The sequence below is a fragment of the Physella acuta genome, unplaced genomic scaffold (assembly GCF_028476545.2).
Source record: "Physella acuta isolate Inbredline_101_S28 unplaced genomic scaffold, ASM2847654v3 ptg000197l, whole genome shotgun sequence".
Classification (NCBI taxonomy): domain Eukaryota; kingdom Metazoa; phylum Mollusca; class Gastropoda; family Physidae; genus Physella; species Physella acuta.
In genome coordinates, this window is record NW_026731716.1 from 620,313 (window position 1) to 640,543 (window position 20,231).

The 20,231-nt window shown below is 38.0% G+C and overlaps 2 protein-coding genes across 6 annotated transcripts in view; both read left to right on the forward strand.

The window, feature by feature from the left end:
• Positions 1–1,763, forward strand: part of LOC131936952 (protein mono-ADP-ribosyltransferase PARP4) — a 32,140-nt gene extending 30,377 nt beyond the window's left edge. For all 3 annotated transcript variants that reach the window (XM_059294094.1, XM_059294096.1, XM_059294095.1), the window contains exons 43-44: positions 102–201; positions 805–1,763. In XM_059294094.1, the coding sequence (XP_059150077.1) occupies positions 102–201; positions 805–1,154 (450 nt within the window). In that variant the 3' untranslated portion in view covers positions 1,155–1,763. The remainder of the gene's footprint in view (positions 1–101; positions 202–804) is intronic.
• A 5,046-nt stretch (positions 1,764–6,809) lies between these two features.
• Positions 6,810–20,213, forward strand: LOC131937023 (uncharacterized). Of its 3 annotated transcripts, XM_059294199.1 has the most exons (5): positions 6,810–7,015; positions 7,198–7,400; positions 9,715–9,807; positions 17,133–17,259; positions 18,050–20,213. In XM_059294199.1, exons 3-5 carry the CDS (start codon positions 9,725–9,727, stop codon positions 18,860–18,862), a joined length of 1,023 nt encoding a protein of 340 aa, XP_059150182.1. In that variant the 5' UTR covers positions 6,810–7,015; positions 7,198–7,400; positions 9,715–9,724; the 3' UTR covers positions 18,863–20,213. The 3 variants fall into 3 exon arrangements, with proteins under 3 accessions (XP_059150182.1, XP_059150184.1, XP_059150183.1); XM_059294201.1 differs by lacking the exons at positions 6,810–7,015; positions 7,198–7,400; positions 9,715–9,807 and adding exons at positions 14,024–14,298; positions 14,419–14,581; XM_059294200.1 differs by lacking the exons at positions 6,810–7,015; positions 7,198–7,400; positions 9,715–9,807 and adding an exon at positions 14,024–14,581.
• Positions 20,214–20,231: the final 18 nt, after the last annotated feature.

Consider the following 20,231-nt stretch of genomic DNA (forward strand, 5'->3'; position numbering starts at 1 on the left):
TTGTTAAATTTAAAAGATTTTTTTTTTAAACTGAATTATTTGATTTTGCAAATGTTTTAAAAAGTACAAATTTCTTTAATAATTTCCTTTTTTTTTCACAGGAAGGGTTTTGGGAATTTGGAGATGATCTGGATAAGCTGATAGGAATCAATAGTGACACTTGCATCGACATACTTATTAAAAGTGGTCTAAGCTCCTTAGGTTTGTCTATATTTGATGGTATTATGGGGTTTTATGGGATTTATGCTGGCCTGATTTTTAATTATTTATTGTCCTGTAAGATTTGGTTATTTAGTTCTGCTGGCCAGATAGTTTGGTTATTTAGTTCTGCTGGCCAGATAGTTTTGGTTATTTAGTTCTGCTGGCCAGATAGTTTTGGTTATTTAGTTCTACTGGCCAGATAGTTTTGGTTATTTAGTTCTGCTGGCCAGATAGTTTTGGTTATTTAGTTCTGCTGGCCAGATAGTTTTGGTTATTTAGTTCTTCTGGCCAGATAGTTTTGGTTGTCTAATTCTACTGTTCAAATAGTTGCTGATGTTTAGTTTAATGGCTTATTTGTAATGACAGGGATGGTCTGATTACTTAAGTTTGTTGGATATATTTTAAAAAGATGATTGAAATTCATGTGTATTGATATAATGTAATTCTCTTGTGAAATTTCTTGTCATCATTATTGAATGGATTATCCTTTCTTCATTAACTTTACCAAAATTAAGGAATAATTAATCTTTTAATAAATAATATTAACAAAACCTGCTTTTTTGAAAAGAAAGATAAACTGACTTCAACCTCTGGATTCCCCAGGTAAGACTGCAGAGACAGAGACCAAGAAACTCCTGGCCACTCTCCTTGTGCTGTTCTCCCTGCTAAAGCTCTCCTGCCCAGAGCTGTGTGACAAGCTCCTGGAGCACCCTCTACCACTGAAGGAGATCGTGCTCAACTTGGGAGAACCTTACATCCATCCTGTGAAGAATGCCATTGAGTTTTGTTTAACCGCGGATAAGAGGTACCCTCTGGTCTTCAGCACTCTGGAGTTGGGTTCTGACTGGGTCAAGGTCGCTGCCCACATGCTGGCCTTCAAATCATCAGGTCAACTCTCAAGTTCAGTTTCCAGCCTGCCACCCTGGGTTGCCATGGAGACCGCCTGTCTCTGAGATACCTGACAACCCTATAAAACCTGAATTTAAATTATGCTAATTATAAAATACCTGTGCTATAAAGTAAGCTATATAGTTTAGGTTTATACTTGACACAGTGCTGACCATACCAGCTTACATGAACCAATAAGCATTGCAGCATCTGCCCCTGTCTTCTTCTTCCTTCTTAATTTTTAGTGTTGGAAGGGATTGAGCCTTATCTGCCAGAGGGTTTGAACTCGTGACTTTTTTTCAAATTTAACAACCATGAGCTTTGCCGACTCGACCACGCTTCCTACACAATTAAGTATACGTGTCGACCACGCCAACCCCTATCTGCCCCTAAGAAATGTCAAGTCTTTGACCTACTTTTTTTCTTGCCACTTTTTTTTAAAATTATCAGCTTTATTTGTGTGTACCATTAAAATGGAATCAGCTTTTACTGTGCCATAGCTCTTTCTTCTTTAACGTTTAAATATAATCTAATTGTATTAGGATTTTTTAAAAATATTTAAATAAACTTTTAAAGTTGATGTCACTTCTTTGTAATTCAGTTGTAGATCTTCTGCCACTCTTAACAATTGCTTAGAAAAAAAAACTTGCATATTTATGACATGTGTCTAATTTTTAAAAATTATACCTATATTTTATATATAGAATAGTATTTGGTTAAATATTACTTTTTGTTGCAGTCGTACTGTAATTTTTAATTTAAAAAAAAATAATAAATTATCTTCTGATTGTAAAAGTGACCTGTATATAAATATAATTGAAGGCATACTAGTTAATAATAATTAGAGTAGTGATAATAATTTAAGATGAATTCTTTTGTAATCTGATTATTAGTTTAGTCTAATGATAATGTTTTAGATGAAAACTTAATGTAAGGAAGTATTAGTATACTGACCCCATTTATTACATGAATATATATATATATATATATATATATATATATATATATATATATATATATATATATATATATATATATATACACGTGTATTCTACTCATTAAAGTGCTTTTGTTAATTTGTTTAGCAGTTGATTCTGAGTTGGTAGTTTTGATCTAATGAGAACACTAGTGCATGTAAACACTTTTAGCTTATGTAACCATCACATACAAAGTTTCAGTACCAGTTTACTAAACTAAAATTGTCAGGTACACTAGGCAAAATTGTCTTGATGAGGTGGCCTACTGTTTCATCCTTGCTCTACTTGAGTTTATAAAGACATCCTTGCTCTACTTGAGTTTATAAAGACATCCTTGCTCTACTTGAGTTTATAAAAACATCCTTGCTCTACTTGAGTTTATAAAGACATCCTTGCTCTACTTGAGTTTATAAAAACATCCTTGCTCTACTTGAGTTTATAAAGACATCCTTGCTCTACTTGAGTTTATAAAGACATCCTTGCTCTACTTGAGTTTATAAAGACATCCTCGCTCTACTTGAGTTTATAAAGACATCCTCGCTCTACTTGAGTTTATAAAGACATCCTTGCTCTACTTGAGTTTATAAAGACATCCTTGCTCTACTTGAGTTTATAAAGACATCCTTGCTCTACTTGAGTTTATAAAGACATCCTTGCCCTACTTGAGTTTATAAAAACATCCTTGCTCTACTTGAGTTTATAAAGACATCCTTGCCCTACTTGAGTTTATAAAGACATCCTTGCCCTACTTGAGTTTATAAAGACATCCTTGCTCTACTTGAGTTTATAAAGACATCCTTGCCCTACTTGAGTTTATAAAGACATCCTTGCTCTACTTGAGTTTATAAAGACATCCTTGCTCTACTTGAGTTTATAAAGACATCCTTGCTCTACTTGAGTTTATAAAGACATCCTTGCTCTACTTGAGTTTATAAAGACATCCTTGCTCTACTTGAGTTTATAAAGACATCCTTGCTCTACTTGAGTTTATAAAGACATCCTTGCTCTACTTGAGTTTATAAAGACATCCTTGCTCTACTTGAGTTTATAAAGACATCCTTGCTCTACTTGAGTTTATAAAGACATCCTTGCTCTACTTGAGTTTATAAAGACATCCTTGCTCTACTTGAGTTTATAAAGACATCCTTGCTCTACTTGAGTTTATAAAGACATCCTTGCTCTACTTGAGTTTATAAAGACATCCTTGCTCTACTTGAGTTTATAAAGACATCCTTGCTCTACTTGAGTTTATAAAGACATCCTTGCCCTACTTGAGTTTATAAAAACATCCTTGCCCTACTTGAGTTTATAAAGACATCCTTGCTCTACTTGAGTTTATAAAGACATCCTTGCTCTACTTGAGTTTATAAAGACATCCTTGCTCTACTTGAGTTTATAAAGACATCCTTGCTCTACTTGAGTTTATAAAGACATCCTCGCTCTACTTGAGTTTATAAAGACATCCTCGCTCTACTTGAGTTTATAAAGACATCCTTGCTCTACTTGAGTTTATAAAGACATCCTTGCTCTACTTGAGTTTATAAAGACATCCTTGCTCTACTTGAGTTTATAAAGACATCCTTGCCCTACTTGAGTTTATAAAAACATCCTTGCTCTACTTGAGTTTATAAAGACATCCTTGCCCTACTTGAGTTTATAAAGACATCCTTGCCCTACTTGAGTTTATAAAGACATCCTTGCTCTACTTGAGTTTATAAAGACATCCTTGCCCTACTTGAGTTTATAAAGACATCCTTGCTCTACTTGAGTTTATAAAGACATCCTTGCTCTACTTGAGTTTATAAAGACATCCTTGCTCTACTTGAGTTTATAAAGACATCCTTGCCCTACTTGAGTTTATACCACAAAAGACATCCTTATTGGAGGATAACATATAGAAACCACAAGTAATCGATCAGAAGACAATTGTTTCAGAAAATGCAATGGTTTTATTCAGTAATCATTTATTTGAAAACTGTAATGTCATTTAGCGATCACAGGTACATTAACACTCCATGATGTTATTAAGAAATCAAATCATGAACACTAAAACCCAAATCAACTGTTTTTTTAGGTCACTGTAATAGTTCTTCAGATGTTTTTCAGATCACATATAAAGCTTCAGGTCAGTTTTTTAGGTTAAGGAGTAACTCGGTTACTCCCCCTTATAAAACTAGAACAGTGGACGGCCCAGACACCAGGACTTTTAACTTTTAAAACCCCAAACAACAACTTTATGGTCAAGCTCCTACATTCAAAAGATAAAGTAACGTCAATTAATAAAATAGTTAAAAATATCTCGTCAAAATGTACTTCAACTCCTGTCAACAGTATAAAGTCATAAAATGACGGAAAGAAAACTTGAATAGTGGAGAAACTAATCATAACATTCTACAAAACCATTTATATCATAAACAGGCTATTTACTGATGAATTCTTATATTAATATCCGATCGCCTCAAGAGCAAGAAATCAATAAGTACGGTAATATTATACCGGCACAGATACTTCAATACAATTTATGAGAAACACTTTCCTTTTCTATTCAGTGAAACGAATCCGTTATTTACTTTAACGGTCGTTAGTGAAGCGGAAATACCTCGCCCCGCCATGTAAATAGATATTGTCGGGTTTTATTAACAGGGGCGGTAAGAGAGACTATACTCTTTTAAAATGATTTAAAACATATGGTGGTTGTGTTCGTTTCAGCATTTCTGCAGATTCCGCTGATTCTGCGCGTGGAAAGCGAACAAAACGTAAATTAATCTTAAGGCTGATTTTAAAATGGTATTGGTAAGCTAGTTGAAACGAAAAATAAATACATTTCCAGCTAATTATTCAGCGACACCTTCACTTAAAATGTAGCTGCATTGAGTTTAGGGTATGCGGGAGTCAAATGTTCATCAGGAGCTTAAGGTATGCGGGAGTCAAATGTTCATCAGGAGCTTAAGGTATGCGTGAGTTAAATGTTCATCAGGAGCTTAAGGTATGCGTGAGTTAAATGTTCATCAGGAGCTTAAGGTATGCGTGAGTTAAATGTTCATTGGGAGCTTAGGGTATGCGGGAGTTAAATGTTCATCGGGAGCTTAGGGTATGCGGGAGTTAAATGTTCATCGGGAGCTTAGGGTATGCGGGAGTTAAATGTTCATTGGGAGCTTAGGGTATGCGTGAGTTAAATGTTCATCAGGAGCTTAAGGTATGCGTGAGTTAAATGTTCATTGGGAGCTTAAGATATGCGGGAGTCGAATGTTTATCGGGAGCTTAAGGTAATTGAAGTATAATACACAATAAAGAGCTATCTCAACAGGGATAACAAAATGGTAATGGCGCTCAGTCTATCGTGAGATTTTAATGCTAACAAGAACTTAGTATTCGGAAGGAGTCTAAGATATGCGTGTAGCTTAATGCAATGCCGGAGCTTAACGTATAACATGCGTCTAATTTTTGGAAAGGCTTCAATCTTTTAGCAGGATTTTAATTGGTAAAAGAAACAGCGAAAGCGATATAACATTTTGTGGAAAATTAATACAAGTCTGGAGCTCAATGTGCATTTGCAGCAAAATTTATATTCATGGCATGAACTTAAACTTGAGGAAAAGCAAAGTTGACGCGAACAGTTTCTTGTCGGGGCCATGTTGAAGGGGACCTTCTTCTTCTTTCTTAATGTTGAAAGGGATTCCCTCCAACACAATTAAATATTACGTGTCCACTTTTTATGCGCCATTGAGGCCATTGACTCCGATTTCAGCCTGCTTTTCTTTTTGGATTTTCTTCCATAGCCGTTGTCTAGCCAAGAACAAACTACAAGACAGCAGTTGTTTGATTTTGGATTTGTCAATGTATAACAAACTAATAAGCTGCTGTCCAGAGCTATAGAGCCCGGGGGTTCGAACTCGAGCCAAATAGTCGGTTTTTTTAGTCGAAGTCCCCCGGACTAGATCATTTTTTCTGTTCGTTTTGTCGAGAGGCTTTTGTTGGTGGCCATATTGATGCACTCCAGCCTTAGAATCTAACAGTTTTGTTTGATGGTTTTGTTCGGGAGTTTTTATTGGTGGCCATATTGATGCTGCCCCAGCCTTAGAATCTAACAGTTTTATTTGATGGTTTTGTTCGGGAGTTTTAACTGCATGCTGTCCAATTACCACAACTTCTGGCCTAGAATAACATCCTCATCTACAACAAATTAAATTCAATAATTTCCTTCCAATTTGACAGAGCTTGCAATTTTCAAATAATTAAATAAGTAACTAAAAGTACTGATGTTATTTCTTTTTTAATTATGAACACCACGAATAGGCCTATTAATTTAAAAGTACCCCACAACAAAAAACAACGCCAATTTAATTAAAAATGTAAAACCCACTACAACAACTTTCATTTGATTAAAAATACTAAAAATAGAAAAAATAAAAACAAGTGGTGTTGCTCAGAAGGGGAGTGAACCCTTCGGAATTTGAGGCCCGACATTTCAAATCGAGAAGCGGCAATATCAAAAAGTATCAATCATTACCGATAAACATTCGCATTGATCACGATCTATTGAAACCGCCGGTTGCTTTGTTGGACTACCCAGTACGCATATCAGTCTGTAATTATACCAACATTCGTCAAGCGCTATCAAAGATTTATTGGCCGCTGGAGCTGAATTAGAAAGTTGCTTGACGCAGGCGCGTCAAAAGTATCAATAAAGGTGTCATTTAGCGCGCACATCGGCGCGCAAATGAACAAACATTCAGGGCTGTGTCGGTGGAGAGCGTCTTGAAGCAGACGGCAGTCAATGTTGTGCTTCCTTCGGGACTAGCACACAGTTCTTGCATAATGGAGTACCTGTAGTTTATGCAGTCAATGTTCATTTTTCGCTGTTGTTACACGAAAATTTCTATTCACTGTGGGAATTTTCTTGTGCAAATATTCAACTTGTAGTTGGATTCTTTGAGGACAAAAATAATGTGAATATTTAGAAAACCAGATGTTTCATTTCAAAATTTATAACAATTTTAGCTTTATAATACATCACATTCGTTAAGGCAATATGTTACACATTTTAAAGCCTAAGTATTAACTATAATTTTGTTTTTTAAAAGATGTTTGGCAGGCATGTTGATACATAATAAATTAACTTTTGTATTAGAAGCTTACAGTTTTTTAGAGATTTAAGACTGAATAAATCCAGGACACCGTGATAATTAGTTTTCATTTGCGCAAGACAAAGATGTATATTTTAGACATCATAGGCAACTCATAGCTGAGTTCTTCGCTTTGATAGTTTTTATAGTTTATAAAAAACTTGGATCAACCGAGATTAAACCCACAAAACTACATTTTGACAAACAGGTAAATTTAGTAAAAATATTATTAATTAATTAGAATTTTAGTGACGCAAACTTTTTAAATAATTGTATTAATTAATTGGAATATTACACAGGTAAATTAAAAAAAATATCAACTGATTATTGTTTTATTTATTTGAAAATCATTTACCGTCACGTTGCAAAGACAACTCTTGTTATCGTTTTTTACCAATGTCTGAATAAGAAAGCATTATGACAAGGTGGTTCATATTAATGGTGAGCGATGGTGAATATGTGGTACAGGTTAAATGGTGAGCGATGGTGAATATGTGGTACAGGTTAAATGGTGAGCAATGGTGAATATGTGGTACAGGTTAAATGGTGAGCGATGGTGAATATGTGGTACAGGTTAAATGGTGAGCAATGGTGAATATGTGGTACAGGTTAAATGGTGAGCAATGGTGAATATGTGGTACAGGTAAAATGATGAGCGATGGTGAATATGTGGTACAGGTTAAATGGTGAGCGATGGTGAATAGGTGGTGTAGATTAAATGGTGAGCAATGGTGAATATGTGGTACAGGTAAAATGGTGAGCAATGGTGAATATGTGGTACAGGTTAAATGGTGAGCGATGGTGAATATGTGGTACACGTTAAATGGTGATGGTGAATATGTGGTATAGGTTAATAGTGAGTGAAAAAACAAACAGATGTAAACATAGTCACGGACGGGGGCGGAACTACAGTGCCGCCAGACCCCGCAATGCGGGGGGGCCCAGGCCATTTAGGGGCCCAAAGCCGACCACAATCAACTTTTTTATAGTTAAAAAAAAATGTTTTTTTACAAAAAAAAAAACAACAACAACAAACAGATCTACTACAGTAGTGATGTTCTACAGAAGCTAACACGCGCTGTTTCATAAAGGAAAATCATATATAGCTACATGAGTTGTAGTATGAAAGATAGGCAAACGTTCAAACAACTTCCAAGACTTATTTCCCTTTTTTTTAAATAGTGAAATATGTGTGCTCTCAATTAAGAAACTTTTTTTTGCACTAAACAAATTAAAAAGCAATTACTTCTCTTAATTATTATTTTAAAAAAATAATGAAGAATGACATAGTATAAAAGGAAATTTATTAAAAACTAATATTATAAATACAAAAATACTTAAGAATAAACATAAGACGAGAAACCATTACACATAAAAAGCTTTCATGCTTCATATTCTTTTGACCCGCCTTGTATATCAGGCAGCACCATATTAGACATTAAAATAAAGAATTTCAAAACAGACTAATAGCACTCACATAAATGATGTGTTGTTGTAATATGTTTTAATTAAAAATTAAAAACTAAGAATTTTAATTTTGTCAAATTTCGAACAAACCCGTATTGAGTACTCCATGTTGATCTTGTCGTATTTAGTTTTATTTATATATATATATATATATATATATATATATATATATATATATATATATATATATATATATATATATATATATATATATATATGAGGCCCAAAAATTTTTATTGCGGGGTGGCCCTTTTTTTCTAGTTCCGCCACTGGTCACGGAACATTGTATTGGCAAGAATACTGACATTTCAAATAACAAAAAAAACTTTTGTAATTGCTGGCCCCATACACAAGAAGACGAAAGGATGAAACAAAGCGATTTATATATGTTAACTATAAAAGAAAGCGTGGATTGCTTTTAAAATGTTGGTACAGGTATTCAATACCCAATAGAGCAGCTAATTTTAATAAAACCTATAGCTAAACTAAAAACGCTTGCGCACCAAATAAACACACTGAATGAAAAGTGCGAAAAGATTAGTACATTCAACTAATTAGTAAAATACAACATTAATTAAAAAAAATCTTATTATCTAAAAATTCATATCACGGTGCATCGTTAACCTGCGTGTTAAGTTTGGAAAAAATCAGCTGGGTGGAAGTAGGTGAAGTTTTGTTCGTACATTTTAACCTATGACGGACGAAGACGAAAAGCACGTTTCTATTTTTTAATTTTCCCATATAACATAAAAATATATAGTTATTCAACTCAGTAAGCTTAGGGTTATGTGCTACAACTCAGTAGCTGACCCATCTGCTGGGGTCACTAGAAAAACACCACAACCATCTGCCTAGTATAACGGTTCGTCTTTCTCGTCAATACAACAAATAAAATACAACATATAACGCTGAACGAAATTTCGATTGGACCACGCCCAACATAAAAAAAATGTTAATCTACATATATATATATATATATATATATATATATATATATATATATATATATATATATATATATATATATATATAATTATGTATAATTTATGTCACAGATCGAGCACCATGGAGGAGGGCTACGGTATCCCCCTAGATAATGCATCTAACAATAAAATTGTCAACCTCAACGCCATTACGACTGGACAGAAGTAAGTCATTATTTTAATGAGTTTCTTAATTTGTATAGACTAATGTCGCTCCCTAACAAAGCAAGTCATTATTTTAATGAGTTACTTGATTTTTATAGAATAGTGACGCTCCATAACCAAAGTAAGTCATTATCTAAGTAACAAAAGTAAGTAATTATTTTAATGCGTTTCTTGATTTGTATGGAATAGTAAGTCATTATCTAAGTAACAATAGTAAGTCATTATCTAAGTAACAAAAGTAAGCTATTATTCTAAGTGAACTTCTTTGTGTGCATGGAATAATTTTACTCAATAACAATATTAAGTCATTGTCTAAGTGATTTTATTGATGCGCATGGACTAATTTTGGTCAATAACAAAAGTAAGTTATTTTATAAGTAGCAAAAGTAAGCTATTATCTAAGTAACAAAAGTAAAGCATTATCTCGGTGAGTTTATGTGCAAGGACTAATTTTACTCGATATAATTACACTTTGCATCATTGCGCATCATTCTTAATTAAGAAAACATAAAATAATCAATACTCTTAATTAATTTATCTCAACTACGCGCTTTGATTTCACCACCCTTCTCTTGGTTTGACCTCACTGTCTTTATCTTTAACATTTTCTGACCACCCGGGACCGTCAAGTTTTCTGACCACCCGGGACCGTCAAGTTTTCTGACCACCCGGGACCGTCACGTTTTCTGACCACCCGGGACTCTGACCGTTTTCTGAACGGGACTGTCACGTTTTCTGACCGGGGCTGTGACCATTTTGTGACCACCCGGGACTGTCAATGTTTTGTGACCACCCGAGGCTGTTAATATTTTCTGACCGGGGCTGTGACCGGTTTCTGACCGGGACTGTGACCGTTTTGTGACCACCCGGGACTGTTAATGTTTTGTGACCACACGCCTGTTCTAGTCACACAACTCTTGTTTATCTCCTACTACACAGTACTTTAGGGTGGGCGTGGCTGATCCATGTTGTCAGCTCTAAAACTTCTGTTATGTAAATAGGCGTGGTTAGCTGCTGTTATGTAAATATGTTTGATTCTAGGCGTGGTCCTCTGAGATTGTGACTCCACTTACTCTCTGTGGTTAAAGGCTAGTTTAACCCGTGTGGTTAAAGGCTAGATTAACCCGTGTGGTTAAAGGCTAGATTAACCCGTGTGGTTAAAGGCTAGATTAACCCGTGTGGTTAAAGGCTAGATTAACCCGTGTGGTTAAAGGCTAGTTTGACCTGTGTGGTTGAAGGCTAGTTTAACACGTGTGGTTAAAGGCTAGATTAACCCGTGTGGTTAAAGGCTAGATTAACCCGTGTGGTTAAAGGCTAGTTTGACCTGTGTGGTTGAAGGCTAGTTTATCCGGTGTGGTTAAACTTTGGCTAGTTTAACCCGTGTGTTTAAAGGCTAGTTTAACCTGGGTGGTTAAAAGGCTAGTTTAACCAGTGTGGTAAAAGGCTAGTTTAACCCGTGTGGTTAAACATTGGCTAGTTTAACCCGTGTGTTTAAAGGCTAGTTTAACCTGGGTGGTTAAAAGGCTAGTTTAACCAGTGTGATAAAAGGCTAGTTTAACCCGTGTGGTTAAACTTTGGCTAGTTTAACCCGTGTGTTTAAAAGCTAGTTTAACCTGTGTGGTGAAAGGCTAGTTTAACCCGTGTGGTTAAAGGCGAGTTTAACCCGTGTGGTTAAACTTTGGCTAGTTTAACCCGTGAAGTTTAAGGCGAGTTCAACCCGTGTGGTTAAAGGCTAGTTTAACCCGTGTGGTTAAACTTTGGCTAGTTTAACCCGTGAGGTTTAAGGCGAGTTCAACCCATGTGGTTAAAGGCTAGTTTAACCCGTGTGGTTAAAGGTGATTTACTTCATTTCCTGTGTGTGTTTAAGAGGTTCTCACCTCTTGTTGATCTCGTATTTTAGCTACACAACACATTTCTGGGTAACCGTGATAAAAATATTTAATGAACCAGATAATACATCCGGTGGTTGAGAAGTTGATATTTATTTTGGTAGCGAAAACTATAAATTTGAATCAATATTTAAAAGCTAAATTATATTTTATTATTTTATTTTGCAATCAAAATACAAATAAAATGAAAAACAAATACAGTTTGTATGATCAATAGCTTAATCAAGACATTCTTAGGAAATTAAATGCTAATGAATACTTTTAATTAGTCCCGAATATCCATGCAGACATTGTGAGTTTACCGGATCGGAGATAGATCTAGCTAAGGACAAATAGATCTCCTTTACAATACATTAACACAAATTGATGAGACACGGTTATCTCCCTTAGTCCAACAAATTGTCTTATCTTGTTTTACGTCCGCTGCTAATCCTGTGGTGAACTTGCCAGATAAATTAACTGTGGTCTAGGCCATAGATTGGAGATGAAAGTGAAAGTAACATTATCCGGAGACTAAGTCGCAAATACATTAGCTGTAGACTGTGTGGTAGATGGACGTGATAGATTTACTAGTTGGGCGGTCTGTAATCCACACACAACTCTCGACAGCTACATATTTAAATTTACGGCTGCACTTGTAGAACTCTTTTAACTTGATGTTTACGGCTGCACTTGTTTATGTAGAGCTCTTTACGGCTGCACCATAGGCGTAGCAAAGGGGGGGGGGGCACCGGGTGACACTATTTAGGGGGGGGGGGGGTGACACCAAGGCAAAAAATTGCAAACAAGCTGTATTTTTAACCGTCTATAGATACAATACTAACGCAGTTTAAAGGAATCGCCTTGTGGGGGGGGGGGGGAAGTTACATTAACTCAACGTTGCAAAATATGCCTGAGCATTCTAATTCTCAAATGTTTTTGAAAACCTAAGCGAAGCTAGGCAGTATGCCTAGTTGTTTATATAAGAAAATACGGCATCTGGACAAATCTAATGACTCTAAGGGTTTTTCAGACGGGAATAATATTTTTTTGTTACCATCACAACATGTCAAGAGGGGGTGGGGTGTCGTTCGGCAACAGTTTTTTTTGTCGTAATATAGCTCATATAAGGCGCCGGTCAGTCGAGGCAGTTTTAACCCCCTCTTCGTTGCACTTGTTTGAGTAGAGCTCTTTTAACCTGATCTTTACGGTTGACTCTTAATTTATCCATAAACAGTTTTCCGACATACAGGTACTGGGTTGGTTATCTATATACAGGCATGCGAGTATGAAGCGTTGCTACTTGTATATTGACGTCAGACGTGACACCTGGCTGTTGTGGCGTCAGACGTGACACACGGCTAATGACGTCAGACGTGACACACGGCTAATGACGTCAGTCCTGACACGGCTGGTGACGTCAGAAGTGACACTTGGCTGTTGTGACGTCAGACGTGACACTCGGCTATTGACGTCAGACGTGACACACGGCTGGTGACGTCAAAAGTGACACACGGCTGGTGACGTCTGGAGATTTATGTAGTCCCGTGAGGATGGGTACAGAATATAGTTCCTAGTCACCTCACTACCAGTCCGCCAGACAATATGGTAGGAGTTTTTGTTGTACATTTGTGTTACATACACTATTTCAATAGAGTAGATTAGCAGAACAATATCTTAGCCCTCCTCTCATATCAGCCGAGTCTGGAAGAATCGCTTTTGTCGGAGCGGAGTATCAAATTTAGTTTTCCTTATGATTGAATGCGTGGGATCGTAAATCTACAGCACACATAAATCTACACAGCCTCAGAGAAGGTTGGCGGTAGAAAAGTTAGACTGTCACACATTCTGATCACAACACACAACAATCAAGCAACGACCCTCTCACACACCCCCCCCCCCCCCCCCCACCCCTCCAGCATAACCTAAAACATTTATTCACTCTAAACTATTCTGCGTGAAACCAATTTCGAGACAAACGTCATTCTCAAGTAGCAAGTGACCGAACTGACCCGGGTTTGACTTTTTAAAAAGTCGATCAAGTAAGGTTTTGACCCTACAGGCTTCTCGCTAAATACATACAAATCACTTGGTAGTGACATAGATTAACATATGGAACAATGGCGCCACCACCGTAGAGGGGGGAGGGGCGTTTTGTCAGTTGGGGTGGGGGTGGAGCAACCGCTATGTCAACAGGGAGGGGGTGGAGCGATCGCTGTGTCAACAATCCTCTTGTTTACCTGCATTATTTACCGAGTTTTTGTGTGTGGGTTAAGATTGTAATGGGGATTCCTAATGGTCGTTACCGGATTTAGGTAGATAAGTGCAGGCAGTGCTAATAAGTCACGTGATGGCGGCCTCCAGATATTTTTACCCCTGCGGCGCAGACGAAAGCAAACAATGCTTTAACAACAGTAACATAGGCTACATCATAGACAGTGGATTGTGTGCTGGCTTACAATGCTTTAACAACAGTAACATGCTACATCATAGCCAGTGGATTGTGTGCTGGCTTACGTGCTTATTAAAATATTAGAGTCAGTGGTTTAGGTTTAGAGCTTTCTTCAGGTACCTCGGTCAGGTATTACAGGAGTGTCAGGTACCTAGGTCAGGTATTACATGAGTGAGTCAAGCCTGTGGTTGTAGGATTAGGTTAAATACAGGTTCACGTGATCTGTGGGTTTAGGTTATTGTTGTGTAGACTAGAATGTAGCGATTCACAGGGTTTTTATGTGCACTATAGGGCGACTTCTTTATAAGACTAAGCTAGTCTTCGTGGTGTTAAACAAAACTGGAATCTTAAAGAATTGACGAATGTGAATCTCTATGGATAGATAATTAAGTTGAGAACTGAGTTGTCGAACATTTGTCTCATTGGATTGTCTAACTTCCGTACATATGAAAAGGTAATTCGAAATTTACAATTGCTAGTTTCCTATTAAGTTTTTTTAATTTATTATATCCAGCTGTACCTACTTGTAAGTAGCACGTGTGGGGAGAGACACACAGCTAATTTATCACAAACCTCCCCACATACATGTCCTGTTACCACAAGTCTAATACCCTACTTGCCCCCGCCTTCATGCATAGTGGACATACCTTCGATTAAAACTTGACCTGTTGTTATAAAGATGACGCTAATCTAATTTACTGTCAAAATAAATCTAAGGTTTAAAACTAAAACCCCGTATGCCATACATATCAACAAACAAACAGGTCAACAAACAATGACGTGACTTAATTTGACCAAACTTGTGGCTTTTCTATGTACCGCAAGTTTACTCGCGTGACCCAAGCACATTATAGCTCTCTCTCTCTCTAGGATATCATTTACTAGCTCTACGTGCGTACATTGTGAAATGGCTTGTTCGCCAAAGAAGACTTAATGGCAACAACGCGTCTGTGTATGTTGGGTTACCTCCCTTTAGTTGAGGAATGTTTTTACAATGTAGTCAACTGCTTGACTACAACCAACACACTAATTCACCTAGCTAAAGTTTTGAACTGCACAAACTGCATTCATTCACCTAGCTAAAGTTTTTAAATACATAAACTGCATTCACCTAGCTAAAGTTTTGAACTGCACAAACTGCATTCACTTTGCTAACACGGCTCAAATTTCGCCATGAAACCTTACACCAAGATCACAATAGATTTAATGAGGGGGGTGGGAGAAGGACAAAATAACAACATGAAATTTCTGAATATCATTTCAGATACAGAAAAAAAAATCTTAATATAGGTAAATCAATATAGTTTATACACTTGTTTACATAAGATTCGCATTCGAATACTTTAAGCAAATAAAATCATGGATCGAACTTTCAGATTAGAAAATTTAAAATTAATTGAGTGAACCAAATAGCAGACGTGAGAACGTACCGGCAGACGTACACCAGTGGCACCACGGGAAGCTTGCATCAGTCACGTGATTGATTGGCCGAGTAATCGAACCACTTAACCCAACTTAATGCACTTTTTTCATCCAGTACCTCTTGTGCTGCAACAGCGAACTCGATTGACACTTACCCCGTTACATTACGCTCAGATTAAAATTGTCGTTTAAATTTTAGACACTTAAGGTCGCGAAATAGTTGCCATTAACCGTCTAACGACTAAGATAGAGTTTAGCTGTCAAATGTTTTAGTAACTCGTCACATTGCTAATATGACGCGATTAACCGAATTATAGTGACGCAATTAACCGTATCAAAATGACGCAATACATAAATCAATGTCCACTATCACAGGGAAATATTTTATTGGTGTAAATCTATACCCTCTATATTAACTCTACAAAAATAAATGGCGGGTGTATTTGAGTGACCAGAAAGAAACGAAAAACACTTAGTTTAATTAAAGATAGGGTAATGAGAATATAGTGACGTGCAGTCTATGAAATAATTAACAGCGAAATCATGTTCAAATATTAATACTTTTAAATTAATAACACAATTATGAGAATACGAAGCCAATTCTAAATCACATAAATTGACGTGAAAGTTAATAAAGAAACATAAGTTAGCCAGCGATGTGATTTAAAATTCAACACTTCAATGTTAATTCTGGGCTATAGAAACAGTTTCAATAGTAACTATAACATTTTTGTGCTGCGGGGAGTTAATTAACGTTGCACGACATTACCCCCCTTTTATATTTAAAAACTAGTGATTGATGAGTGATCCATCTTGGAGTTTTTTTAGGCTGGCTTTTAATATGTCAAGTTAATATGCATTATCGATCATTGATTAACGCATACGATCGATCCAATTATAAAATGTTACATTGAAAGGAGACTGGTGTATAATCAAGCTAGATTTTAATTTAATCATCAAATAAAATGTCCAAAATCAATGCCTTTAAAAAAAAAATCAATATTTTTTTTTGAGGTTGAAGGCGATGAGATTAGAATTCGATAATATACGTACTTTGGCTCTCTCCCATTTTACCAAATTTATAGTAAGCCCAGCTTTTCTTAGTGCCTAGCAATCCGTCCTAACTCTTCATATAATTACACAATGACACCAAGCCCACCCCTTACACCAAGCCCACCCCTTACACCAAGCCCAGCCCTTACACTAAGTCCAGCCCTTACACCAAGCCCACCCCTTACACCAAGCCCACCACTTACACCAAGCCACCCCCCCCCCTTACATCTGCCGACCCCTATCGTATACTCATTAGCTACTAAAACTTTCCGTTCCTACCCGTCCTAACTCCTCATAATATTTACACAATGACATCAAGCCCGCACCTTACACCAAGCTCACCCCTTACACCAAGCCCACCCCTTACACCAAGCCCACCCCTTACACCAAGCCCACCCCTTACACCAAGCCCACCCCTTACACCAAGCCCACCCCTTACACCAAGCCCACCCCTTACACCAAGCCCACCCCTAACACCCACCCTCTCCAGTACCATGCGCATCAGCTACAAAAACTTTCCTTTCCTACAGGTCTCGAGGCAAGATGGCGCCCGAGCACTCACAGAAGTCATTGCTGAAGATGGACCACAGCAACATCTACAAGGAGAACGTGGTGCTGGAGGAGGGTCTGATGGAGCATATCGGGAACATCAAGAGGGTAACAACATTTTATAGGGGGGGTGGAACATCGGGAACATCAAGAGGGTAACAACACTTTATAGGGGGGGTGGAACATATCGGGAACATCAGGAGGGTAACAGCACTTTATAGAGGGGAAGGGGTGGAACATATCGGGAACATCAAGAGGGTAACAGCATTATTTAGGGGAGAGGGGGGTGGAACATATCGGGAACATCAAGAGGGTAACAGCATTATTTAGGGGGGGGGGGTTGGGGTGGAACATATCGGGAACATCAAGAGGGTAACAGCACTTTATAGGGGGGTGGGGGGTTGGAACATATCGGGAACATCAAGAGGGTAACAGCACTTTATAGGGGGGGGGGACATCTAAAGGGGAACATCAGTATTTAGAGAGGGAGGTGCTAGAAGATATCGGTAACATTAAAATGGCAACATCACAATTGTGTAGCTGGGCTGCCACACTAGTTTGTAGGAGTTCAGATGTTAACATGACGGAACAGACCGAAATTCTTTTTACAGTCAATTTTTCGCCGTAAAGTCACTTTTAGCTAGTTGCTTTTGGTCATGCTGACCTTGTGTAAATATCGACTTAAGGTCATACCGGCCTAGGTCTTTTCCATCTTGGGTCACATTGGTCTTAGATCACAGTAACCTTAAGTTATTTCGGCCTCAGCTCACATCGGCCTGAAGCCATGTCGGCCTTAGATTATATCGTATCTAGTAATTTAACGTGAAATGCTTAGCTTCAGGCTTCTACTACAGTGTAGCTAACGTTTTTTTTCCTTACCCCCCCCCCCCCTCCCCAGGACGAGCGCCGCATCATGGCGGAGGCGGGGGAGCAGTTGGAGGAGATCCGGAAACAGGTGGAGGTCATCACCAAGCTGCAGGAGGCGGTCAGGAACCGGAACCCCGGGGAGTCGGTGGACATGTTGACCAACACCCGCGCCACGCGCTACGGCATCGACTTCGCGGAGCTGGCCAAAACGAGCCGCTCCCAGACCAAGCTGGACCTCGAGCGAGAAAAATTCAGCTCCAAAAATTTGTTCAACGTCCGAAGGGCGAGGTCAGAGGTCGGGTTTGAGTCACTTCCGGTGAAAAAGTTTTTCCACCCTCCGGTGATAGAGGTGGAGACGGCGCCCTCTGTTGTGGCAGAAGCAGACGACGAAACAAAGCCGGCATTGCCGGAACCTACGCCCGAACGGGTGAAGAGCTCTAAGGGGTATCTTAAACCAACAGCTTCGTCACAAATCGGCGTCAGGCCGGCAACTTCCGGTCATTTCATGAACTCGAAACCGGACGACCTTCTCCCACCACGCGCTCAAACAGCGGTGTACAGGTCAAGGTCGCGCCGTGAACTTGAACTTTTAAGCCGCGTCTCGCCGCAGGAGGACGACACGCTGCTCACCTTCGACAACAGGAGGCGCACCATGGAGGTGCTGGGGGAGCGGAGGCGGAGGTCAAGGCTGGAGAAGCTCCGGGTCGAGTCCAGCTGTCTGCAGGGCAAGGTCAACGAGTTCATCACGGACATCGAGAGGTTCAACCAGCGGCAGACGGTCAAAAACAGCCTGCAGAGGAGAGATACTGCCTTGGTCTTTAAAGGGTTAACCACTGTTTTGTAACTTGGGGCTGTTTTGTAACTTGGGACTGATGGCTGTTTTGTAACTTGGGACTGATGGCTGTTTTGTAACTTGGGACTGACGGCTGTTTTGTAACTTGGGACTGATGGCTGTTTTGTAACTTGGGACTGATGGCTGTTTTGTAACTTGGGACTGACGGCTGTTTTGTAGTTTTCGGCCAACAGCTACTTTATAAACTTACGGCCAACCTAGAGAAAGAAAATAGCCGTCATTGTGTTAAGTAAGGGCTGTTGATTAACTACAAACACCATTCTGGTCGATATTCACCCATACTGCCTTTTATAGTTACATGTTTCACTAAGTCGCAGTCACGTAGTGCTTCGAACTATTGAGTTGTTGTTTTGCTAATGGCCAAATAATTTAAACAATACGTCAAATTCCGTTACTCATTATTAAAGCCGCTTTCAGTTTAGCGATATTAAGAAATGATTGGATATATAAGAAATATAAAAATGCATGCTGTGTTATATTTTCAATCCGCTCATTTCCATTAAAACCCAAGGCCAATCCACTTTGATTAGAGACTTACGTAAAGACGGCTCTAAATCATATAACATTGGAGCAATCTATAACAACTCATTAAATGTCGTATATATATATATATGACGTCACACTTCTAAAACGACTTAATCCCCCCCTCCCCTTCCTCTAGCCCCATCATCAATCGTCTTAAAATATCCGACCACTCTCCCTAAAATCACGTTAAGCTTTCGCAAAAGTGTGACGTCACTCCTAAGGGTACCCCCCCCCCTCTTAAACAGTCTGGAGTCAAACTTCTAGAAGTAGGAAGTCAATTAAAAGCTCCATAATCATTCAACAGCAGGGCTTTGCTAAAAGTGTGAGAAAGTTATTATAAAATAGTGTGGTAAGTTTTAAATCAATTATTCCCAAATATTTCACAACGGCTATTTTAGCCTGTTGCTTCAGCAATGTACCGTATCGAGTTTACAACTGTTGCATGATTGATTTCCAATAATCAATACAGCGAAGATTAAAATCTTACCGTATACATTTACACAGTAAAAGCAGTTCAACAAATATCAACTAGTAAATACCCGTGTTACAACGTGTGTTAATATAACCGTTGGTGTAGATAAAAATATTTTTGTAATGTACATTTATCTTTTTGATATGCATTAAAAGTGTTATTTGTGTTGATAAATATTGTCCCTTGTCAATATTAGGTAGTACTAATACATGTTTTTACCATGAGTATGTTTCTGATATTGATATTTCACTTTCAATCATAAAATATTTCCCCAAGCTGTAAATGTTTATATATTCGACACAAATATTTGTTTCATATTTTAAACACATTCTCTGCCATGTAAAATAAAACACATTCGAAGAA